This window comes from Haliaeetus leucocephalus, unplaced genomic scaffold (assembly GCF_000737465.1).
Source record: "Haliaeetus leucocephalus isolate CR32 unplaced genomic scaffold, Haliaeetus_leucocephalus-4.0 Scaffold536, whole genome shotgun sequence".
NCBI lineage: Eukaryota > Metazoa > Chordata > Aves > Accipitriformes > Accipitridae > Haliaeetus > Haliaeetus leucocephalus.
The window spans coordinates 5,861,938-5,888,922 of NW_010972972.1; the positions used below are offsets into that span (position 1 = coordinate 5,861,938).

The following is a 26,985-nucleotide window of genomic DNA, read 5'->3' on the forward strand; positions in this document are numbered from 1 at the left end:
GGGGGGGCGGGGTGGCAGGAATTACACATGCACACACTGCATGGTGATGGTAACTCTCCAAAATCTTGTTTTAAACCTTTCAATACAGACTACTGTATCCCTAACAGAATCAAACCAACAAAGTCAGTATAATTTTATCTTTGCTTTACCAACTGTGGATCTCCCGAAGTCAACAAAAAGTGAAACCCACATTAAGCGATGCAGATCAATAAAGTAGATCTGTAAAACCCCAATACAATGAGAAAAGGAATGGGAAAAAAAAGGGGGAGGAATAAAAGATTTTCCATTGTTTTGATTTTTTGGGGTAGTAAGACAATTTCAAAATTCAGTTTAAAAATTAATTCATCCCATCAAAAATTCCTGAAGTAAATCTACTTAGGAATGGTAGAGCACATTGCAACTGATTTTAAACTGACTCAACCCACCAACACTCAAGGAGGTGAATCAGTGAATTATGAAACACCCAAAAATTTCCAGCTTCCCAAAAAGTACATCAGGAATTATTCATGACATGTAGAACACATGCCAGTGGAAAATTATGACTTTGCAACTTCTGCTTAAAATGTACTGGTAGCACAAACATTCAGTGTGCAACAGTGCAGTGTCCAAAGTAATACTATACTGGTTTTCTTTTTTAAGATGAAAGTATATGCTTACTCCAAAACTTTCTGTTAAGAGACAGCTCTCATTTAAAAAAAAACAAAAAAAAAAAAAGAAAAAGAAAAAAGAGGGGAGGCAACCCCAGAAAACTTAAAAGCCAGTATTATGTATCAAGGTAGAATTACACAGCTGGCTTTGTTCATTCTTTTTGTCCCATTCAGAGACAAAAATCACTACTGAATGATCTCAAACCACCTAACAGTGAATACATGCATGAACACAGTCTTAGCCCCCCCCCCCCCGAAAATCCCAATCTACCTTTGAAACAAAAACAAACAAAAACCTGCGTGCAGCAAGTTAAAATGCAGTGTTAAATATCAATTCCCTACCTGCTTTAACTGACAAACAGGTCTAGAATGCCTTTTACAGTGACAAGATGTATTTATTCTAAGCAAGGGAAATAGATCCTAATATATGAGCAACAGGGGAGAAACCCCGATGGTGAACTACACACACTTGAAATATTTATGTACAAGATGGAATTGAAATTTCCAGCCAGCTGCCCCAGCCTGGCCTGTTGCTCAAGACTGGCGTGTCCCAGGGGCAGGACTTGGCATTTGCCTTTGGTGACCTTCACGAGGTTCCTGCCAGCCCACGTCACCCATCTGTCAAGGTCACTCTGAATGCAGCCCTGCCTCCAGCCTAACTATCAACCATTCTCCCCCAGTTTGAAACCCTTCATCAACTTGCTGAGAGCATGCTCCATCCCATCATCCAGGCTGTCATTAAAGTCATTAAATAGTGCTGATCCAGTATTGACCTCTGAGGGATACCCAGCTGCCAAATGGACTTTGCACTGTTCTCCACCACTTCGAGAAGTCCAACCAATTTTCCACCCACTTATCAGTCCATATGCCCCCGATGTGGCTATAAAGGTACTACAGGAGACTGTGTCAAAGGCCTCACTAAAGTCAACACATACAACACACACTGCTGTCACCTTGCCCACATTGCTGGCCTTCCCAGAAGGCAATCAGGCACAATTTGCCCTTGGTAAGTCCGCACTGGCTGCTCCCAATCGCCTTCTTGTCCCTTCAAGAAATGGATTCTTGGAAAAGAAGCCTTGGAAATGGCTCCTAGGAAGTTTTGCTCTATAATCTTCCCAGGAACTAAGGTAAAACTGACCAGCCTGCTGTTCCCCAGATCCTCCTTCCAGCCATCTTTGAAAATGGCTATGGCATTTGCCTTCTTCAGGTCATCAGGAACCTCTCCTGATCGCCATGACCTTTCAAAGATTGCAGAGTGAACTATCTTACCACACCTCTGTAGTCCCAGTAAGCTCACAGCTCTGCAACTGCACACGCATTTTTAATTCCTCCTGTTTGTTTCCCAACTGCACGGGCTCATGTACAGGCACCGGTGACAGATCCCCAGTCATACTGGGGTGAGCCTCTTCCAGGACACTGTACCCCAAACACTTCTTCATTAGAGCCAATGCCTTTGCTTCAGGTTATGGTAACTCTCCCTTAGCAGACTTGGTTTACAGCCTTCCTCACTAGCTAGCTGTTGGTGAAGGTGCTTGTGCCTCACCTTGTCAGATGGATCCCATCCCTCCTCAGCAGTCCTTGTTTCAACAAGGGTCTCAGGTTTATAAGATCCAAAGCCCTGCCTGCAACATCAGCTGCACTGCCAGGTGCTGACCTGCTGGATGTGACCACTCCTGCCCAAGCCCTTTACCTTCACAGGAAGGACTAAGAACACCCCCCAAGGTCCCCCTGCCCTTCACACTTGTCCCAAGAGTTCTGACATCACTCTTTACACATTCCAGGTCACCTCTGGCAGCATCCTAGGTGCCCACATGGGGTAACAGTCCCCATGTTGGATGAGCCTTTGTAGTTGTTCTGCAGTATCCTGGATCTAACTCCCCAGCAAACAACAAACCTCCCAAGATACCAAGTCAGCTCAGCACATGGATGCTTCTGTTTCCTGTAGGAGGGAGTCTCCAGAGACCATCACCTGCCTCTGATGGTACAGTCTGTTCACTTCCTTCCACAGCTCCTTTACTTGGTGGCACGTCAGTGCTTTGTCAGAGAACATCTCCCACAGGGGAGGCCACTGTTGACCCCAGCCCCAGGGAGAGGCACCACACACACCTTGCAGCCCGAGACCTGGACAGCAGCATCCTCTGTCTGGGTTGAGACCTGTTGTGCCAGGGGTAGTTGCTCCCATTGACGTTCCCAACACCATCATTGCTCAATTTCAAGCAATTCCACATGTGGAGCAGTCTTTGGCCCACCTTGTGTTCCTGCTGTGCCATCTGCTACCTGTCAGCAGTACTCCAGGCTAGCCACTCTCTAAACATCTGTTGAAGAGTCACTTGACACTGCCTGGTCAGTCTGTTGAAGACAAAAGGTTTAAGTACTCCCCTGTCAGGAAACAGCCAAGAGAAGCTGTCTGCTAGAGCCAGCAGCAGCAAGCCAACAGCAGTGGCCAGAAGGTGACTGCTGAAGAAGGAGCCTGAAACATGCTGCACCAACTGCTATGTCAACTAACGAACTCTGCTGCACTGTCTTGCCAAGGCTAAGGGAAAGCTCACTGGAAGCACATGCATGTGTAAGCAAAATGCACAGCATACCAGAAGAAACATCTTAACACTTCAAAGGTACAACAGCTAATGTTTAATAGACGGTAGTTACATTTGATATGGTCATAGTTGAATTAAAACATTCTTTGTAATTCCAGCTGCCACTACAAAATCAAACAGGGAGCAATCCTGAAATACTTGGGGGGAGGGAGGGGGCCAAAACATTTTCCCCTCTTGTAGGAAAACAGGATTTCTTTAGGAATGCTGTTGTTCTTGTTTGGAGGTTTAATTCACTTCTTTTATCTGGATGCCTCATCCCACTTTCTCCAGTAACATGAAAAATGCACCATAATGAATCAATATCGTACAACTGAACAAGTGCTTTTACCTGGTTTTTAATTTAAGGACAGGCGTGTCACTAACAAAGGCACAACTGAATTCAAAAGTACTTCAGCTAATATAAATCATCACCATAGCTCAGTTTAGACCAGCGGTTGGCAATAAATGCTGAGATAACATAGCACACTAGCAGCTGCATGCCTAATTAAGTACTTCAGGAACACCTGTATATGCAAGCACAGACTGCATTAAAATTCCCTTTCCATGTCCAGCAGAGACAAAGACGACATACCTGAAGCAATAATTAATCTACAGAAATTATTCATCATGACAAGACTCCCAAACACTGCATGTAATAGGCTCCTCTTCATGTCCTTCTGTTTATACTAAACAGAATTACCACTACCAAAGCATTTTAAGAGACATGCAAAAAATTCTGAGTGTCTGAAGGATAAATTATTTTACAGAAACAGTGATTTCTAAAGTTATCTATATAAAGACTTCAGAAGCCATAGCAGCAGCCAGAGCACAACCACCCAGGTTATTAAAATTAGAAACACACTTCTAGTAAGAAGGGGTCTCCTGTTAGCTCCTTTCCACCAGGTAAGTTCACATGTGGCTCTTCAAAGAAAAGAGCAAGCAATGCGCCACTTCAAAGAGGCAATTTAAAACACTACATACAAGGGAGGCAGAACAATCAGAAGCAATTTTCATGACAAAGTACCCACGGCTTCAAATTCAGAGACTTTTGTAGGTTGGGGAGTTCACACAATTACACAAAGGACTGGCTTTCCCTTTTCCAAGCAAAACTCCTCTGAACACAGAAAATGCTATTGTCTTAAGGCAATGGAATAGCCTTGCCTGGAATACAGTAACAGAACCATTTCACTGCCTATAGCATCTAAAAAAATCACCGTCAGCTTTGTGATTCAACACAAGCATCTGACAGACAACTGCAAAGCTCTCTAAGCTTCTTCAGGTTTATATAAAGTTCAAACATGGCATTAGCAGGGAAAAAGTATCAGAAGATGACAACCTTTCATTCACCCAGCTAAAGGTAAGCTGAAGCAGGTTCATGGCTGTTGCACTTTCAAAGTTACATCTACTGCAAAATAGAAAACCAAAACAAGTACAGTGGGAGTGGGTTAAGTGGCCTTAGAGAGTGAATTCTGGACTGAAATTATATCAGCATTAATTTTTGGATAATGCTTTGTGCTACCAGTCAAAATGGCAGTGCAGTCCTCTTTTTTCTCTTCAACAGTGTATTTCCCAGCCCCTTGAACCAGCCCTAAGTCATCAGTCTACCTGCTTTTCAAATAAAGAATTGTTAACTTGAAAATCCATACAGCACTGGTTGGTTTTTGTGATTTTTCTTCAGTTTTAGGGTGCTCCTTTTATTTATAACTTGTATGAAAATCACAGAAGACTGATCCAGTGATGAACATCAAAAAAAGAAATGTATTCAACATGCCTACATACAAAAGTTTGAGAAAGTAGCATTAGTGACCATGTACAGTTTATTTTAATCTTTTCTAGCCATAGCATGTTTCCTGGCACAAATTCTACTTGCCCACCATGCCTACATTGATCATTGAACACCACTAATAATATTTTACTTACGCATCAGAAAATTCACCTAGGACACAGCATGCAAACTTAATTCTACAGCAAAGCTTTTATCATGACAAACAGTCTCCTTTTTCAAACTAAGTTTATGCCAGCACGTCCATTCACTATTGCTATTGTTCTGGCATCACAACTGAAGTATCTTTCAAAATCTGTTAAATCTAACACAAATTTAACTTCTGCATTGACAGACAGCTATAAATACACCATGAAAAACAAAGCAAGTGACTTGGAAAGCAGCATGGTTCAGAGCGAGACAGACACAGTGCATGTCTGAAGTTTCACAGGCAGGCCCATATACCTGGTACAAATCTGACAGTTCCTCTGGTCGTGGTCCAAGCTGGCTGAACCTCCAACAGCTCTGATCTGGATGCGCCATACCTAACAGACCTGCCAGCTCTGAGAATAGGGCAAAGTAGCGTATACATCTGCATCCACCTAGACAGCCAAGTTCAATTGTCTTGGGAAAGTAAGGATAAACCTGTTTTAAGTATTCTCTACCAGTTAGTGGAAAAGTTTTCTTATCCAAGCAGGCAAATGGGACATTTCCTCCCGGAATCAACCTGGGAAAGGGCAGAGGTACAGAGATGCCCACAAGGGAGCAGTTCCAAGGCTCTTTAGGCAAAGTAAGGCATGAAGTTCCTCCTTCAGCACCCATAGGCAAGGTGAAGTCTCACCTTAATCAGCACATGTATAAGAATTAACTCTTTTATTACAACTCTTTCTACTGTCAGACCACCTGAAAGTCATTTGCAACCAAAGAGATCTCACCAGGGAGGGCACTGACCCCAATCACTTTCTGGCTAGTTGGATTCAATCTAAACATCCCTGTATTTCAGTCAAACCAATGCTGCCTCTCTAAGACTAGATCTCACACCCTCACTTTTGCAAAAAGGCAACTGAAGAAATTAAGAAGCTGTAAACAAGTAGAAACTCACTTCCATTTCATTTAAGACCATACTCTCCACTGCCACAGAGTACTTCAGCTTCCTTTCCAGCCGTTCCAGGGGAAAAAAAAAAAAAAGAAAAAAAAAAAAAAGAAAAAAAATCACCAGATGCTATGTTACAGCAAATAGCCTTTATGTTTTATGTTTGGTTTTAAAAAATAAACTCTCTTTTGTTCAATGATCTTATATCACCTGAATGAAACAGATCTCTTCTTAGAAAGGTGATTATTTTATATGCACAGTTACCTTCCAGATTTATCTGATGAAGAATAAGCAATTCACCAGCATTTTTATCTAGAAGAAAAAGTCTGGATCCCTCAGTACATACACTTCCTATTCCATGTCAGGTTTGAATAATATCAGCACTACTACTATTGCCTTTCCTGCTGAAGACTTTGTTCCACCTATTAAATAAACTCTAGAATAAGTTGCTGTACTGTGTTGAGCATTTAATAGCACTGGTCAAACACAGTTCTGCTGCTTAGATTTTGGGTTGGTTTTATTTGTCTGGTCTCCAGCTAAACTTCCTGTCTCATACATTAGCACAAGATCATCATCCATGCCCTTCTGCATGGAGATATGTATGTGCAATCTTCCCCTCAGGTCTTGTAGAAAGATGTTAATCAACATTCATATCAGAGCATTATCACGGCTCTTCTTTCCAAATTGTACGTTAAGCACATAAGTCTAGGTAAAGATTTTGCCTGCAAAGACTGAGAGGAAAAAAATTAAAAACGTTGAGTACTGCAGTCTCTTCCCTAGAGGTCATCACTAGGCTGTCTCCCCTCTTGCCTCTGAAAATGTCTTGCTGCTACCATTCTTGTAGCACCTCCTTTACTACTTTTCATGTCCCTGACCAGCTGTAGGTGTAACTGATACTGTCCTTCAGAAGTCAAGCAAAGCTTTGGAGTATTCTCCTCCTTTACTGCCCACTGTTTTCACCTGTTGTATGCTGTCCTTTAGTTCCTTGCTCAGTCCTGAGGGGCTTCTGCTGAAATTCCTGATCTTTGCACACAAGGCGATGGTTTGCTCCTTAGCTTTCTGGAAGTCTTCCCCAGAAAAACTAAGCTAAAACCATCAAATCCAGGCATACTTCCCCTTCCTGGCTGATTCCCAGGAGATTCTGCCCACCAACTGCATGAACAAGCTGAATTCCGCTCTCATGACAGTGTGTCTCCAGGTCCTGAAGTCAATTTGTGGTCACAGAAGCCCAAGCTACCACTAGTCAGGACAGGACTCCTAAGAGCAAGTTAGGAGTACCAGCCTTCCTCCCATGACAAGTATGGACAATTTGCAGTTCTTATACCACAAGCATTTCAACGCAGTGCGAATGTGGCCTCCAGGCCAAGATCTTTAACGAGCATTCTAATACGATCACTGCTGGGTAGGCCAAGTTCCCCTCAGCTGTGAAAGCATGCAAGCCAGAAGAAAAAACTCAAAACCACCCTCGCAAGGTCACCCACAGCCTAAACTTTTGCCAACAGTGAAGCTCTACGACCCACCACAAGAAGCCAGTGACATTTCCTGCTTGTGAATCAACTCGAGGTCTGCCTGATCTCAGCAGATGTGTGAAGGACATCTTTACAACTCTTAAAGCACAAATATTTGTAACATCAAGAAATTCTTTGCTTGCTGAGTCAAGAAATTCAGCTATCCTCCCTGTAGGGCACTGTTCTTGCAGCTCGTTGGCAAGTCATCCCTCACTTTTTCTACCTACCTCAGTGTACTTCTCCAGTTCTCTGGCAATGAAAAAAAAAAGTGGACTTTTTTGAAACTTGATTTTAATATACATACTCTCTGTAATATCTCCTCTTTAGTCTTAATCTTAAAATAGTCACCTCTTCTGAATACAGTTTCATAAGTTCCTGCAGAAAGGTATTAACTGACAATTCAAACGTCCTGCAACGTATCAGAGCTCTTCTCTCCTTTATAAATTCCTTACTACAACACGCATCACTGTTTTCAAACGGTAGTCTTCCCCAAGCAAATAAAAGCTACAATATCCACCCCATCCCTTTTATAGCCGAGTACACAGTAATCCCTTGTTGATTCAGCTACTATGGAACATTTTACTGTCCTGAGTGGTCCCGTTACATCTTTCCAGTCCTATTCTGCTACACAGGATTTACAGTAACTCACCAACTGCGTCCGATTCAGCATCTCAATGCTGCAATTAGAAGTACGTTCTTCCTGCCACTAAAACTAATCATCTTGGGCAGCTTTGCTACAATTTGTCCCTTGGAATGTTTACTCTTTAAATATCCACTTATTCTCAACTAAGATAAACTACAGTAAAGGAAAATTCTCTTGAATGTAAACAGAGGCATTAAAGCAGAAAACATTCCAACCAATTTGCAGAAAATCTGCTTATAACTTAAATCAGTATATAGCAAACTATATAACAAAGGTCCTCCTCAATCAAGGAATCAAAGTTGTGCATGGTATCTTTGTGTCAAAAGCAGTCTTCTGCCTTTCCTGCTGGGATTCATCTACAATTCTTTTACTACAGTTTTCACACACAATTTTCAGTATCTAGATCATTCTCTTGCCTTCCCCTCAAGCAACACTCTGAAACGGAAAAAAAAGATTTTTTTAATGCATTGATTCCAGAGGAATTAGAAAAACCCAGAAGTGAGGCAGAGCTAGAAATGATCTGCCCCTGCTCAGTTATCACCGAACCCCATCCTTCACACAAAGTATAGCTGTTTCTAAACACAGCTACAGGTCTTCATCATCATTCTTGTGGACACAGGAGAAGCTTATTCTAATTTGGACCCAGAGGTAACTAACCACAGAAGAATTAACCTCATACACAAGAAACAAGTGGCAGCATGCTTCCAAGCCTGAATTTCTCTAAACCTTTTTATTATGAAACAGGTCTTATTAAATAATGGAAGTACTTGGTTTTCTCTATCTTCTGTAGATAGAAACCCTCCAATTGACTCAAGGCTCTTAGCGGTTGGGTACTGCCACCCACACCATCACAAAATTCAAGACCCTCAGCTCTGTTATTACCTTTCAGTCATTGGATTGGCACACAGGTTTAAAAATCGATCAACTGTTGTATTTTTGGCAATCTATGCACTACTGTTCTAATCCCACTCAACTCAAAGGAATAAAAAAACAATTTGCCTTCCATGCCCACTGACAGAGCAGATAAATGAGATCTTGCTTTAATACATAAAATTCAGACAGTTTAACTTTGAATGTCTTGACTTCAGAATTTCTTGCACATGAATGATTTCCTGCTGTATAAAAAAATATCCCTCCCTAAAAAGCCCATTTATATTTGAAAGAGTATGTTGCTTATTCAGAATAGTTTAACTGATGTACTTAAAATCTACAGCTTCCCCATCAAATGTGTTATGAAGTCACCATTTTCACCAGGACATTCAGAGGTCAATCACAACTGGCATAGGCCCGTGGGTTCAAGTTTAGGTGCTCTTTATAACGCACATAACATACATCTTGGTAACATTTATAACACAAGCTTTTTAATGCCATATGTAAAACACACTCAGTAAAAGTTACCCGATTTAGACAAAAATTTTAACATGTATGCAAAATACTTAGTGTGACAGTACAAACCTACAAACTGGAGTTTAAACAGGAGATGTTTGTGATTTTTTTCAGCACAAGCTTCCAATTTATCAGAAGCTTCTCCTTCATAAACCTATCAAGAATGACAAAGCAATTTTCTCCCAACTTTCAGTTTTAAGTATGCTTCTGAACCAAGATTTTATTCATCATTTAAAATGTTCTAATTCACACAACCTATGATAAACAACTCTTTTGTAAACCATGAAATATCTTTACCTCATGCCTGAACAACGACCCTCTAGCAATGCACAGAAAAAATTTCCAGACAACATTAAACAGCGAGCAATGTACTCACCATAAATCACATTACTGTACAGTTTGGGATTAGGATGAGTTGCCACTAGCAACAGAGCCAAAAAAAAAAAATCAATTCTGTCACTATATATAGAGAATTCTTGTAACCTCAAACATAGTCAATGTTTTCAGCAATTTGTCTCAGAAAAGTATTAGCAGTCCAGCATGTGATCAGAGAAACATGACATGCAGACACAAAACCATGCTAAAACAATAGAGCTTTCCCTTTGGTAGAACAAAAAAGAAAACAAAAAGAACAACCAGAAAGCTGCTGGTAAGCGTGAACATTTCATTCACTGTTTTCAAAATAAAAGCATGCCATCTTTATAGCATTAGCATTTACAACAAATATGAAGATTAGTTTTAGAGCTTAAGTGTATTAAAATGATCACTAAGGACTTTTTGTTTTAAATAGGAAACAACTAAGCAAACAACAGGGAAAGATACAGTTTAGACAAATACAAAGCTTTTTTATAGCTTACCCAAACCCAATTCATCATATTCAAGACATTTCCTATTTAGAAAAAAAACACTAGCATAATTCAGACAGTCTACAAGGAGTTTTTAGAAAACAGGAATATGAGGAGTTTCTTTGATCCCATTTGCTTAACAGGTCTCTGAAGAAGCCAAGACACATTTCATCATTCAAGCAGCTTATTTCATCCTGGAACTGCAAAATGTTTTGTAGCAGGCAACAACCACCTTAAGAGTTTTTATCTTACTTATTTGTCACATTTTAGGAATCTTGACGGTGCCACCCAAGTTTATTACAAAGATTTTTCTTCTTTCTTTACCTGCATTTTTAATACAGGCAATTCACTTTTAAATGACGCCCTTCACAAGGTTTCATTGTCACTAACATTGACATAAGTCAAATTCTGTATTTTAATGTATTCAACAAGTAATAATAATTACCGTGTTTTTTTCTTCACAGCACAATTGCCCTGTCTTATAAGAATACGGTACATGGACTGTTATTTTTTAAGTCAGTAAAATTTAATAGTTCACTGAAAATATGCAGTCCCATTTCTAAAACGTATTTGTAGGCAATATTCACATGCTACTTGCACCCCAGTCATACCGCTCTGTGTGCTAACCCATTTGTACCTTCACAAAAAGCTGTTGTTGCTTAAGAAACAGCAGCTATTTGTTGCACATCTCTCCTAGACGCTACCGCACGTACAACGGTCATCGTGGAAAGCACCCACACCTCTGCCACTTCAGTGCAAAGTCTCATAACTTTGCCAAAGAAAGTGGGTTTAAGATGTTTAAGGATGGCTGACATCCCACAAGCCAGGTGAACCAACCTAACTGCCTACCCCCAGCTGGATACACTCCTCTGTACACCGATGTCATAACAAGACAGCACATTCCTGCTCACCATGTAGCTTTCTTTAAACAATACTGTTCACAGTTTTCCTTCAAAGGATATTTAAGCCTGCCCGTACCTTGGATGCAGGAATCAGATCCGTCAGTCCCTGAGAACTGCGAAATGCACACTTCCTCCCACCACCATCTTCTCATTTCCCTGCCAGAATAATTCAATGCTACATCACAATTACAGGTTGTGGTCCACATACTATGGAAAAACAACTATCCCTACCACCACAAATTCCTGTTCTAAATAAGCATTGGAAAGGTTGCTCAGCTCCCCACTATTCAGCTCATGTACGTTAATCCTGGGCCAGATGGGACTCAGAGGAAGCAAAAGGAGAAACACTGAAACAGAATTATGCTTTCTGAATTTGGTGACGTTGTTGAAATAATGAGAAAAGGAGCAGAGGCAGCCAAAAGAAAGAATCCTGGCATTTTCTTACTAATGCCACTTGCCACCAGGCCTGGCAGGGCACTGCCTATCCTTGAACTGTTTCTTTTCCAGTTCAGCTCATCTCCTTTTCTGGAATGGTGGGATTCCTCACCTCTGCCCATTTCACCTGGGAAGGTTCTTCTGAGTACAACCAGTCATTTCCAATTCTGCTTTGATCAGTCCCTACCCCAGGGAAAGACAAGCCAGAGTCCCACACTATCCTTTTTCCAAAAAGCAGAAACTTAAGTCTACTGCCAACGAGCCTCCTGGTAAATATATTTGAAAGTACAAGAAGCCTTTTCTTCTTGCCACTGGATTTCCTTGATCTTGCTTACTACCTGCAGTAGCATCAGCTGCTACAAACACCTCGGAACAGGAAGCCCAACAGAGGATAATCCTCCCCAAGGGCAAACATAGCCCAGGTGCTTAACTGAGAATTAAGAATCAGTTTTCAATATAACTATATTGGAAATTCATTAATGAAAACAGCACTTCTTTGGGGCAGGGCAGGGGGGAGCATCATACAGTTAGACTATTTCTCCTGAATGAAAAGCTACAGTAAAATCAGAACACAGTTGCTAATACAGGTTGCCTCTGTGCTGGCAGTTCTCCAGCACAGCTACATGAAGATAAGGCAAAACATGTCTCAAACATCTAGCTAGCTATGTCAACAAAATAGGGCACAGGCCTACTCTAGAATAATATTGAACTAACCTGCTAAATTTAGAAAGAAAAATTCAAAACTTCAACAGAAAAACTTCCAAAGCAGGGAGATCGTTTGCTCACTTGAGAGTAGAAAAGTGTTTGGATGCATCTGGACTCACAATAACATCTCTTTGGCTGAAAAGACCTGGTCTCAGTTATTAACTGGCCAGCAGCATTGCAGTGCACCTCCATGTGAAGGACTTGGCATGAATCAGCTCCAGCAAGCAGACAACATCAAAGCACCCCTGCTAAGTAAAACGAACTTTTCAGGGAAGACCAAAACTCAACACACTCCACAATCTAAGCCTGGGGTGTTTAAAAGACTACCCTAAACTCCAGAACAAAGACCACTGTCGACAGTCACATTCCTCTGGCACAGCAGAACTCTGCAGCAGTAGTAAACCTTGGCTGCAGGACACAGAACGCAACTGGTCAGAAGTCCAAGTCTCCCCAGGAAATCAGGAATAACAACATCACCATCCTTGATTTCAAGTAAAAGAAACATACCTTCACTCCTACTTGTACTCATGCACATTTGTAAAGATGAAGAGAGCAACCTCTTCCCAAAAGAAAAGGGAGCACAAACGGGAAGCACGTGCCAAAGAAAGAATTAAAAAACATTTTTATCTGGCTTCAGCAACACACTGGATGATGCTCAAACTCTTTATGTAGATTTTTTCGTATTGTTTCTTGAGTACCTAATGCCCAGTAGCTGCTACAGAAGCAATGGAAACATAGAGGATTTAATTCCCCTGGCATTAGAGATAGTCAGGTCACTTCTCCTCCAGCAAGAGACAAGACAAATACCAACTTCAACAAGTCTTTGGATACTGGCATCAAAATTTTGCTGATTCACAAGTGAAAGACTCATGTAATGACAAAGATTATGTTTCACCTCCTCAGCAGAAAAGCCTAAGCTTCAAGTGGTTAGCAAAACTAGAGTATATGGCTTGCTTTGTTTTCTACACAACTGATTAGCTCATAGCAACTAAACAAATTCTGCTTTCACATAGATTAATAGAAATATGGATTAACATTTTTCAAAGTTTGGGGTTTTGTTGGTTTGGGTTTTTTTAACTTATCTGAACATAATGTACATAATTTAAGCTCTGCATACATTTTGATAGATCAGAAGTTTTTAGGCCACCGCATCCAAGTGCTTCTGCACTTTTACACAGCAAGCACAGGGAAAAAAATTGGATGCCCAAAGAGAACTAGTGCACTTCCCAAGTCTGTTACTATATATAGAGGTAGTGATTCGAAAGACTCAACACCTCCCAGATCATTACACTTTTGAGATCTTCACTTGTATTTGAAACACACAGAAAATAGCTAAGAAGCAGATACAAACTAGTCTTACTACAACTGCTCAAGGAAACTGCAGAAATTACTTTTTTTTTGTCTCTTTTCTACTATGAGATAGAAAATGTGGAATACAAGGAATAGCTATAACTTCCGCTAACAAACCAAAGATACAAGTTATATAAAATACTTCAATACCCCAAGATATTAATGTTTGCTATACAGAGATCTGAGTGTTTTTTTAACTGCAAAGAAAAGATGAGATTGCTCAAAGATCTAGAGAGGAAAGCAAATCACGAGCCTTGAATCTTCTTGCTCACAAATTCACACATCTTTGTTATCCTGCTTAGGCACACCTGAAACAAGATCCCCCCCCCCAAAAAAACCCAAAAAACCAACAAACCACCACCACACTACAGGCATCTTCTTGTCTGGATTATCAAAGTTTCAAAGAGATCGACTCTAGTAAATTTATTGGCTGCTTTTATATAGAGGAAGAGAAAAAACATCTTCTAGAAGTCTAGTATCAAAAGGTTTTTAAACAACCTACAGATAGTTTCAATGAACAGAATTAAATTCTCTGTTATTATGAGGCATTGGAATGCACAACATTCAGCTTTTACAATCCACATGCATACATGACATTACCTTGCTATATAGATACGCTATTTCAACATCGGTACTGCTCCAGACACATCGTCCCATTCAACACTCTTTTCATCTCCAGGAGCATTGAAGGGAGGCAAGGAAAAAAAAGTAGAGTTTTGTAGTCTTCTACTTGAAAATGCATAAATACTACTGGCTGTGTTATCACTGAGCCTAAACTAGAAGGTCCCACCTCTCTGACTGCTTGTTGTCTAGTATGGTCATACAACTTCTCTTCACAAGGAGCCACATGGAGAAGACAAGGGGCAACAGTACAAGTTGCACTGGGAGAGGTTTCATCTCAATGTAAGAAAGAAATTTTTTACAGGGAGAACAATCGATCACTGGAACAACCTCCCCAGGGATGTGGTAAAGTCCCCATTGCTGGAGGTTTTCAAGATGCGACTGGACAGGGTACTAGGTAATGTCATCTAGGCTCCCTTTTCCACAAAAGGTTGGACCAGATTGTCTTTTGAGGTCCCTTCCAACCTGGGCTGTTCTATGATTCTATGAACTTGTGGACCACAGTTAGCTTGCATTTTCTCAATTTAGAAAGCAAAGCCAGCAAGACCTGCTCCCCAGTATTCTGTCTGGACATATTTCTAGATACAGACTTACACACATTAAAGAAACACAAGCCACCTCAATAGCTTTCATTGCAGAACTCAGCAGGAAGGAAGGGAGAGAGATCATTCCAGTCACCAAACTATTTTCTCCAATCCAGTATCAGGAAGGACAAACTGCCACTGTCATTCCCCATACGCCAAATTGTAAAGCAGTGCTACATGCAAGTAGAGAGTGGTATAACATGGACACAGCAAGACCAACTGCTGCAGGCAATTTCATTCCCTCACCTAAGTAGAAAACAGCTGGTTCTGTCCAGGCAATAGTTGCAGCACAGAATGAAGGTGTGGCAGAGTTTGAAATTCTTACTGGTTAGATACCCCAAGGGAGACACCTTGGAGGCACATCTGTTTTTAAAGAGCACCTATGTATTCTGGTATTGCCAGTATAGTGAATTAACTTAAGTTTATCTCCTTACACCAATACCACAGGAGCTGGTGAAATAAATCTATTAGAATTCAAAGGTCTGGGCTGCATTATGACTTGTTAAAATAAACCTTGTGATCGTCCCCTCTTAATTCATTTCTTCTCTTTCTTGTAATTTGGCTGCAACTGGATCCTGAAAGTAATACTAGCATTTCCAGAAATGGCTTGATTTCCTCCAACTATACAAACATACAAATGCTGTAGCAGAACTTGTACAGAAAATGTGAACACTTTACTTGTGTACTATGCCTCTCGCACAACTATGTGGACTAACAGCATTGAGAAGAAGAGGGGAAGAATGAGAAGGTAAAGAGGAAATTCAAAAGCAGGACCTACTTCTAATTAGGTGTTACTAGGCAGCTATATTTACTTGTCCTCTTACTTAGTCAGCTTAGATCACGCAGAGATAATTAGAAACAATCACACAAAACCAATTAACATGAAAGAAAACTTCATAAACAACAAGCACATTAAAATAACATGTAAAGCCACTGCCATCTACACCCTTTTCACTAGTGGCAACACAGCTGAAAAAGAGCAAAGTACATTTAGAGATAAGATAGGCTAACACCAGGCAGGGTAGACACCAAAAGTATGAAAAGCAGCTGCTAGAAATCAAGACACTGTAATACCGCCTGTTATTGCCTTTCTGAATTTTTTAATTCACAAGTCATTCTAGCCTCTCTCCTCTGTCTCTGCCTGGTTTTAGGATGAACAGACATTGATTTTTAGATCAAATATTAACAGAAATTCAGCAGCCTGACATATGGTATGTTGCAAGACAAAAATTCACAATTATGTCAAGAGAATACAACCATTTTACTATGCTGCTGAAAGTCTGAAAAATGTTTGGGTCAATTTCATTTTTTTAAAAATTCTGGCCCTCATTTCTGTCATTCTCAAATTCTGAATTAAAACCAAAGTACTTCCACCTTTTATACCCTTAGAAAATAATTTTAAGTAATTTCTCAAAATTCCATCCTGTCCAAATCTTCCCAGGAATGTCTCACAAAATGTACAAATTCATTTATTCTTATATTCAAACATCTTTAAAAGCACTTTTGATCTGAGATCATCTTAGAGTATCATACCCTTAAGAAAAATTGTGGCTTGTTTGGGTTTTTTGCCTCCTCCCTTTTTTTCTCCTCTCCAAATATGCATACAGAAAATAGCAGAGCCAAAAAAACCTAACTTACTTATGCTCAGTATTGTATGTATTTAAACATGGTCACAAGTGCCAAAATATTCTTCACTAACACTGTCTCGCATCTGGCACACAAGCTAGAAATAACTATACTTAGTGGCTTTACCACCATAAATCTTCGAAAGTCTTCTGCATGGCTGAGCTCTTCTCATAAAATTAGACACCAACGCGTTTTGTCTTTCTCATTAAAAGGATGCTTGCTGGAGAAAGCGCAGGGGGATAGAGATGTGTGAACAACCTTCTTGGAGCCACTGGAGATTGGACCTAACCACATTCTCACAGGCACGAAGAAAGGAATATGTAAAATAACTCAAAAAGACTGTTACAAGGAACATTTCCGAACACTAAGAACTTTAAAAATCTAAGAATAGAATCTACATGCTTACAACAGCATACAGGAAAAAACCCTAGGTTTCAATAGATTTTTTTTTTTTTTTTTTTTTAGTTATTTTCACTCTCTTCCCTCAAGTATTAATTGGAAATACTGTGTTTATTTCAGAAATAAACACAACCAAATGCTACAAACATCTATTCAATAAAAAGCCTCCAACTTAATGTATTCCTACTATGCATTTTGGGAAAGATATTATTAACATTTTAAAACCTACTACAAAAAAACAAACTGAAAAACACTACTTTGAGCTATTATAAACCAGTTTCGTTTACTGCAAATACTTGACTGGAATAACTTTAGTTTGATCAGGTTTTGCCCTTTTTAAAAAAATATGAATGCAGAACACCTTTTTTGTGTGCTTTCATACAGCAGAAAGCGACTAAGAATATTAAACAAGCTCACTGACTTTACTAAGACAAAAAATAAAAAAAATCAGATGCATACTCATCAGAAAATGAAAATCACCAACTGCAATACAAGATAACAGCTAGGTTAAAAATCCACTAGGAGCAGGAGAAGCTGATCTCAATGACCAGCTGGGTATGGCAAGCAAAGTAACATGGTACTAAGTTCTCTACAGCCAAGATAACCACGCTACATTGGCCCCTACCTGAACAAAAAAGAAAAATCTCTCTTTTTACCTCTGCCTCCCCTATGAAGGGTACTTTCATGAGGTATGAACTGATAATAGCGTTTCCCTCATTAGTTAGAACAAGCTTCCCACTCACTTAGCATTGGAAAGGCACAAAGTTTTCAAGGTCTCCTGAGAGAAGATGAGACCAGCCATTCTCTTCTGATTCCAAAGCTGGACTTGACCTGAATCCAGAAACTCACACATTAAAAGGAAATCCACATAATACACCATCAGGAGACTGGCCAAACAGGTCTATACCATAAATTCTGTGCATTTCTTAAAGAGGCTCTTCAGCATCCTTTATATAAAGTTCAACTAGTCTTTGAGACGCACAGGCTCCAGTTACAACTTTTAGTAAAAACATAAAAAACACTTCAGATTACAGCAACAACTATCAGATTCTCCGAGTCATATCAGCTTCTGTGAAAAGCAGCATCTTTTTTTTTTATTATTATTACTTTTTACAAACACCAACCTACGACACTGTTCGCATTAGGGACCGTGGACAAGGTTTTACTTTCTGATTAACTCCAGCTCTGTGGCACAAACATCAGCATTGCCAAGAATCAGTGTTCACAATGTGCTAGTGGGTATTTTCAGCATGACAAAAATTGAACTGGTTCTGAGCCAGCTTGACACACGGTCAAAAACACTTCAGTGAAGCCAGTTCTGGTGGTGTAATACCATCTCCTGCTATTCACCACACCCTTCTCGCAGAGGCAAGAGACAAGAATCTGTGCCCGCAAGACAGACAATATTATGGACCATGAACCGGACTAACATGAAATCAGCTTCACTAGCTGATGCACATCTCCATGTTCACCTGTGAATGTCTAAAATAACTTCCAGAGGAAAGACAAGACTGGCATAGGGAGGAGGGGAAGAAAAAAATAACATCTGCAGCCACAAAGCTAGGTGAAAAGGGTGGAGTGCCCTCTATCAACAGCCTCAATGTCCCAAGCCACAGCAGGTATTGTTTACAAAAGTCTTTGTGTAGGTAATGCTAAAAAGGCTGAAAGCACTGTCTGCAAAAGATGCTAAAAGCACTACTGGCAAAGAATACAAAACCTGCAAAATAAACCTTTTCCCACCAAACAAGATGAAACAAATACAACAAAACACCAGAGGAAATTAAGCCAGGCTACACTAATTGTGTCTGGAATGGTAAGAATGCTCTTCCTCTTTCCAATACAGCTTATCTTGACATTTGTGGTCTGTCCTGAACATCTTCAGTTCCTCTTACATACAGGGTTTTGGAGGTAAGAATGGGGATTAAAAATACTTAGAGCCTCAAAGGGAAAGCCTTCCTCACAGAATCGGACTTGGGTTTGATCAGGTCGATCACAGGAAGAGCATTTTGTTCCTTTAAAATGATCCTGTACCATATATTCTAATATATATACACCTAACTTGGTTGATTTTCAGCTATGCCTTGCAATTGTCACCATAAAAATCTGTTGCATTGCAACTGCTGGTTTTCTAGAGCTCTGCCAAGTAACATTGTGGTGAAAAATGATAGCTCCAGGAAAGGCCATACTTGGATAAAATTCAGAAAAAAAAAACCCACCACATGACTTTCTGCAAGCTAAAGAATTCATTCTTAAAAAGGGGGCACTGAGTCAAAACTGAAAATGCAACCTTTGGCAAAGAATGCATGTGTTGTACTTAGTACCAGAATCATCTTTTTACTGTCTTCCAAGACAAATGCACGCTAAAGGCACAGCGCTCACCAGCTAACATAACAAGCCTGAATTCTCCTGAAAGCTTCTAAGGAAACAGAAGCCCTTAAAAATCAGACTTCCAGAGCACATGTTGGAATTGCTTTAATAAACAAAAGCTCATTCAAATGCAAACCTTAAAGGTAAAATGGAGGAAAAAAATTAATTTTCTTTCCAGTGTGAGAAATGGTTTGTTTTTTTTTTTACACTATTACTTCTGCTACAAAAAAAAAAGCCCAAAGAATCATCTTTTGACAATTTAACCTTCATCAGTTAACCAAAAACTGTAAAGCTACTTAGAAATAGTGAAACAGGAGATCCATTACTTTTTGTATGTCATGGATAAAAAAAAACAAAAAATGAAGGAGTGTGGTCCATTTCTCAATTTCACTGTGCCAAGATAGGCCTGAATCATTACACTGTGGCTATGTTTATACTGAAACTTACTTTTTTTTTTCTTCCCCTCAAAACTTGGACTTCCACACCCAGTAGGCAACAGTTTTTTTAAGTACATTCCAAGCTTCCCTCAAACAGTTCCAGTCAAAACACCACCAGATCTTAATTCCGTCAAGAATGTGAGCATCTCATTAAAGGACTGCCTAATTATAGGTAACGTGCCCAGACCACAGATTCTGTGGTATCTTTATATGGAATATTATTCAGAAGCAACACCACCAGCTTTTCTCAAAATTTCTGAAACTTCTGCATATTTAGTGTCATAGCAAAGAATTATGCTCTGTGTCCTCAACTAATTAACAGAGCTAGGGGAAAAAAAATTAAAAATTAATTCAGACTACTCACTAGTGGTGAGAAAGATCAAACCAAGAGGAAAGAAATGTCATCAACTCCTAAGAAAATTGCAAGCTTTAAAGAAAAAAAATTAAGCCTCTAAATCCGCTAGTTGCACAAGGAAAGCTTTTTCAAGTGTGAGTCAAACCTAGACTAGAACAATACCGTGCATATAGCGTTCATGAGTTTTTCTAATTCTTCTGCTGTTTTCCACTTTGGCGGGTTGCAGATTTCAGAACCTGTAAGCACATAAAATCACTCTGCTCCTACTTAAATAATGCCGTGAACATCAGAGGCAAGCATTACATCTGCTGAATGGAGTGAATGACCTTAAAGGAAAAAGGAAAGGTGGCAATCAGGAACAAATTTCTGAGCAGTATAAAGGAAAAAAGATGACCTCCTTATGAAAAGAAAGGAATTTAAAAAGAAGGCCTTATCAGATACCCACTAGCCAGAGGCAAACACACTCTGGAGTCCAATACAGGGTTCAAGAATATCCAAACAAATTGCATTCCCTGCAGCTGAAGACCGAAAAGAACAGGAAGAAAGGTAAACTCCTCACTACCACTTTGCCTCAGGACAGGAAAAGTAAAGCTTTCTCGTAATTTTCAGAATCTCTTACAGCATCGTAATGTATATGGCTATATACACATATAAATACATATTTTTTTACAGTTTTGTTTTCCGGTTATTTATCCTTCTGCAGCACTATCCATACTGTGACAAGACTTTTCCCTTACACAGTATCTGTTAAGTGATCTCCGTTGTAGCTGCTATATTAGATTTGCTGTTTTTAAAATTGGAACTGCAGTTAGCTTCTACTTCAGTAGCTTGACTCACAGCCAAAGTTGCCGTAAACCTTATCATGAACCTACCAACATAATCAGTGAGATTACAGAAGCGCAGTCAAATTCCACTGGAGAGCACAAAGTATATTCATAGCAAAAGGTTACGTGCAACTTTATTAAGTGGAACATAATACATAAAATGACATGTTAAAACTAGCAGCAACTAGCTATCTACAGATACATGTTCATTCATACTTTCTTTTTTCTTTTTTTGAATGTCTGCACTGTTCACTCAGACTTGTTATGACAGGAATGGGACACCAAGTTAGACCATTGAAGAAGTACTGTGTCCTCACACTGGGCACATAAACACAAATCCCCAGTAATTTCCTCCTTTGCTCACCCACATAGTCCACATCTAACCTGCCACGTCTCAGCAGAGCAGGAGCAGGTGACAGCCCAGCTGGCTGGGCAACAGCATCCAAGACCAGAAAGGGCTCGGATTGTTAAGGAAGACCCACAAGAAGATCTCCCCACTTAGCAAGTAAACACAGAGGCTTAACAAACCTAGCAGGTGTAAGCGGTACTGCTGAACATTAAATACAAAAGCATCTCAGAAATAGAGGTGATACCCAAGAACTAACCAAAATTCACAAGCTCAGAATTCGATACAGAAAGGACTAGGGAAGAGATGAAGTATCTGGGAGGAAAACCAAAAAATAAGTTGACAGACTGGAAGGAGGGAACAGTCTTCAGAGGGCAGAGCTTTGGATGAGAGCATGGAAGATAGAAAGTACCACACAAAGGCAAGGCAGCAGCAGGAGAAAGGCAAATGACACAGAAATAGAATAAGAGGAGAGTGTAGCTTTTGAAAAAAAAAGTTGAATGCATTTATAGGATACATTACACTGTGATACATGCTAGACTGAACAAAGAGAAGATATTTTAAATAAGAAAAAGTAAGGAGGGAGAAACCACAAGGACAGAAGAAGGAAAGAAACAGAAGGAGGTATCTGTACGCATATTTGCATCTGTATCAGGAGCACACGAAGATTATGAGCCTATGATTTTGGCAATTCCTTTTACACTACGAATTTAGTTGAAAGCGATGAAAAACTAAATTCGGGACCCAACAAATGAAAGGACTGTATTGCTATTCTATTTCAGCCAGAAATCATGCAATCTTTACATCTATTTTCAACACACCGTAAACTGACTTAAAATGATGAAGCAACACAGGATCAACACATTCAGACCGCAGAAAATTAGCTAAGACTTAAATAAGGTGGCCTTTCCAGCTCTGTAATTCACAAAGCAGCAGCTGTGCCTTCTACAGGAGCATTAGCATTAGGCTGTGGTTACACAGTGACTTTAATCCCACGTGAACCTGGGCTGCTACTGCACAGTCTTGCTTTCTCTCTCCTTCCTCAGGTACTCATTCCTCCTCCCTCTCATCCTAGCAGCAACACTTGTGCAGCCATGCAGCAAGCTGGATCAGGGAACAGATTTATCCAAAAATTATCCCTTTGGGGGAGAAGAGTTGGGTAAGGTTTGATTTCAGGTGGGTAAATTCCCTAATCCACATGGTTCACCCATCCTTGTGCTCCCACAGGGAGACAGGAGAAATAGTTGGCAAGTGGAGCTGGCCCTTCAGCAGCAGTCCAGAGTTCAGAACAGATTAATACAGCCATGTAACCACAACCTCATTCTCACTGGCAAAACATGAAAGCAAAGAAGTTTTAAAAAAAGACATTTTACAATACATTAGCAAAAACTGTAAAGGCATATACAGTTCTTTTGAAAAGCAGGCCTTGAGATAACGCTCAAGGTAAAGCAACTATCACCTAACAAGTTTATGAAGTCTATAGCATATAAACACACTACAGAAATACCAAATTGAATTGAAATGTGGATCATATAGAGCTCTCTCCAATTTGCAGACACATGCACACACACAAAAGGAAAGTATGCCTATGTCCCAGCAAACTAAGGGCAATTTCAGACTACTACATGTGACTTATTTACTACCACCAATCAAATAATGCAATCTTTAAAACCAAACCAAAATACATGAAAATTGCCAACACCTCTGATAAATTCAGCCATTCATAACCCAGTTGGCCCCTGGGGTGGGGGGGGGGGGGGTATTAACTTGCTGCCTAAAAGCAGCCAGGAGTAGATAGAGTGAAGAAGTACTTCTAGCCATAGAGAAACTCTGAAGGATTTCTGGTTCACACCAACGAAGCCTACATTTACCTTTCGGGGGAAAAAACCCTCTTTCTCCATCACAGTTGCAGAAAGACAATCTTTTTATAGTAATGCCAGCACAGATCTACCACATGAAAGGATATGGTAGGTTTAGTGAGCTACAGAAGATAAACATATGTCATGCCTAAAACTGAGCCAATGATCCTAAAAGCATCCTGAATCACTTGTTCCACAAATTCCCCAGTCACCAAGCACAAAAAAATGTAATGCAGAGAGCCAAACAGAGATTCTAAACACAGAAATGTATTTTTAAGCCTATTTGCTAACGCATTTCAAAACACAATTTTTTATTATAGTCTTGTCAAGTCATGAAAAGATACTTCAGCTTTACTGCTACTAAGCTTCCACAGAGAAGAGAAATACAACACAGTTTCTATGACTGCAATGGATACTCGATTTTTTTTTTTTTTTTAATAGATACTAGAATTTTACATTGTGTCAGAAGTTGTCCAACTCCCAGGGAAGCTTTCCACTCAACTACCAGCATGTAGTTTTGTCAAATCCCATGTATGCTTTCCACAAAGCAAAACATGTTGCCTTTTCTTCCTGGCCTCCAGGACCTGAATCTACATCCTTGCGTACAAAACACTGTATTATCACTCAAAAAGACGATGTATTTTAGATTTAAATAAACATAGTGGTTTTGTTTATGCACAGCCCTCAATGAGATTAAGTATCTGCAGAGGGGCTGGAGAAAAGGTAGTTACACCTACATGCCTCAACCCTGACTAAGAAGAATCCCATTTGGAATAAACGGTAGTTCAGTCTTCATCCTCTCCAAAAGAAATAGCTTAAGCCTTCAAACTACAAACATTTAAAGCACTGCTCAGTTTTGCATAAAGATATCAAAGCTATTGGAATGGCAAGTATGCTTATGATCTGGTAGGCTGCCAAAAAAAACCTGCTAATATACTAAACAATAGATGTATTCTGCTAGAACTCCTAAGAGAACTTTCGGATCTTTTTGTTGTAACGCTTCTTTTTAGTTGTATACAAAACTGAGCTGGAATGATATAAAAAAATGTAATTAAGAGTTTTAAATCCTATACAAATACTATGGTTTATAAGTATTACATATGTGATTTGAATGCTTGCATTTATATGCTAACAAATACAGTAATTATTTGTAATAATTTAACATTTTAAAATATGTATTCTTAATCACTAGCTTGCAAGCCATGTATTCAGAGTTCCTTGTTGCCACTGCAGCAGTTATGTTTGTAGAATTCAGAGCAGCATAAAACAAGAGCATGAAGTTGTACTCTTGCAGTGCCTGAAAGCTCCAACAGTGCTACGAAAGGACCCAAAATCCCTCAAGCCTTGATAAACAAACAGCGTTCAGTTAAAATTTAATACTTTTGGATAACAGCAGGGTGCCTTCTATAAAAATAATTCTTCATTCCAGAGACAAAAAGATCCTGTGTGTGGTTCCAGTGAGCATTGCTTTCTGGAACACTCCGGAATCACGGTGGCTGCATATCCTGAATACAGCCATAAATACACAAGTAATGGAATGACGAGGTTGACACCCAACTTCTCACACAAGTGTCACACACACTGACCAGCGGCGCAGTATCAAGACTACCAAGTCTTCAAAGCCCAGTTCCTCCTCCACAGCTAGATGCAATTAAAAGGCCTCTGCATCACAAACCAAGATCAGGGTTTTTTTCAGCAAATGTTTTTAAGCAAAAATTCTCTTGTTCTCTCTTACTGTTATCTGATATTTGAACAAATCCTTGACACGATGGAGCTGTCATATGCTATCACATCATTCCATGTTTAAAGAATGTTTTAATCTGTAAATCCATGCAGTGATCCTGCAAATGCAGACTGCTTGCAACAAAAATGCTGAATAGAGACTATGTACGTTTAGTGACCATGTCAGTGAATTAAATATATTAACCCAGTTTCTTAATCCATAACATTAAAATTTACAAATTAATTTAACTGTAGAAATTAAATTACATTAAAGAAAAATATTTTAAGCCAGCAGTTTCATGTTTTCCTGGTTTTGTATCCACAGGCTAATGATACTTATGATGTCTTTCAGCAGAATACAGACTGAAGTGATTATAAGCGCCTGAAAAATAGGAAATGGTAACAAAACCTGGACTAGAGCAGCAGTACCTGGCCTAGATGTTCTAAAAACAAGTTTCTATCTAGGGGAAAAAATTCCTTGAATCAGTCTGTTACTTATTACTCAGCATTTGCTTGTTAAACACTGCAGAGCCACTCATTTTAATCTAAGGAAATGAACACTGGGATCTTTCCCATATAAGAGTGTTTCAACACCCACAGAGGAGAGAAGGCTTAAGCCCCAACATTCTGATTTATGAAGAGAGGACACTGTGAGAGTGAGACAAACAGTACGTCGTCTGTCAAAGTTAACACATTTGTATTTTATATACAAATATGAAGCAAGAAATCTCATTTGAATAATTAACAGGTAGACTGTACGCTGCCAGAAAGAACAGGACAGCAGTGGACTTACTGGTGAATATCTTACAAAAGACCCATCCTAGAAATTGATTCTCTCCAAACAGAATGATTAATCCTCTGTATAATACCAGGTACCCACTACCACCATATTTTGTTAAAAGTGAACTTTTAACTTCAAGAGAAGCAATCGTATTAGGTAAAACGAATAATAAAACCCCCACAACTGATGTCATGTAGATTTGCCCTATCGATCTTAACCTGTGCAGAGTTTTAAATTATAAATGCAAATAGCTTCTTATAAGTTTCTGGTAAAAAAATACAATCTATTTAAAAGTGCTGTTCAAAGCTATCTCTAGTGAGACATAAATCATCAGTGGTTTTAAAATATTTTAATAATTTTAGCAATCTTACAACCAGTAAATCAAAGTCTTAGTCTATTATACAGAAAAATATTGCTGAAAAGACCAATGCTTTTTGTATGTTGTTTGTGACTTTTTTTTTAACATTTCCCCCATTGAAGAGAAGAAAAAATGGTTTGCATTGTGTTAGCTCCAGTTATAATTTCCAGCTGTGTCAAAACTTTAACAGCCTAAAAGCAGGAAATCCAAAGAGGAAATTCCATCGTCAGTTCCTGAAGTTTTGTAACTCAAATGTTCTTCCAAAAACCGGATCTTAAAGGAATTTTGGTAGCATTTTCTGTAACCTTACCTGATATCTTCAAGTAGCTCACATTCTGCCTGATGCTTGGCCTGAAGTTTTGTCATCTGCTCAACCTGAATGTTTTTTAGCTCTTGTGTAACTTTCACCTACAAAAAAACCACAGACCACATACATTTTCTGTAGAGTTTAAGTCAAATTTCAACATAAAAAACCAATTCGTGTCTTTCATCTCTTTTGAAATTGCACATTTCAGTGGAAAATTCAAACGCAGAGTTCAGAGTGCAGTTTAACCCTACACAACATTCATAAAGGCTGATTTCAGTAAGTGCTGTCACCCCAGCAGGCTTATACTGCGCATGGCAAGAACTTCATGCTTATGCCCAACCATTAACAGAAGTGCAATTTTATTCCAAAACCTGGGAAGATAGCTTGTGTGCAACAAAAGAGTTTTGCCTACCAAAAAAGAAAAAGCAGGCCACAGGGGAAAAAAATTAAATTTTAGCGTATACATTTAGCACTTCAGTGCAAGTCACACAATTTTGAAATTTATTAAACTGTCCTACAATTGCCATCATTTAAAGATAACTTAAAC

General features: G+C 39.4%; 1 protein-coding gene across 1 annotated transcript in view; it reads right to left on the reverse strand.

The window, feature by feature from the left end:
* FCHSD2 (FCH and double SH3 domains 2) overlaps positions 1 to 26,497 on the reverse strand; it is a 159,453-nt gene extending 132,956 nt beyond the window's left edge. The window contains exon 1 of the mRNA XM_010576632.1: positions 26,442 to 26,497. Within this exon, the coding sequence (XP_010574934.1) occupies positions 26,442 to 26,497 (56 nt within the window). The remainder of the gene's footprint in view (positions 1 to 26,441) is intronic.
* Positions 26,498 to 26,985: the final 488 nt, after the last annotated feature.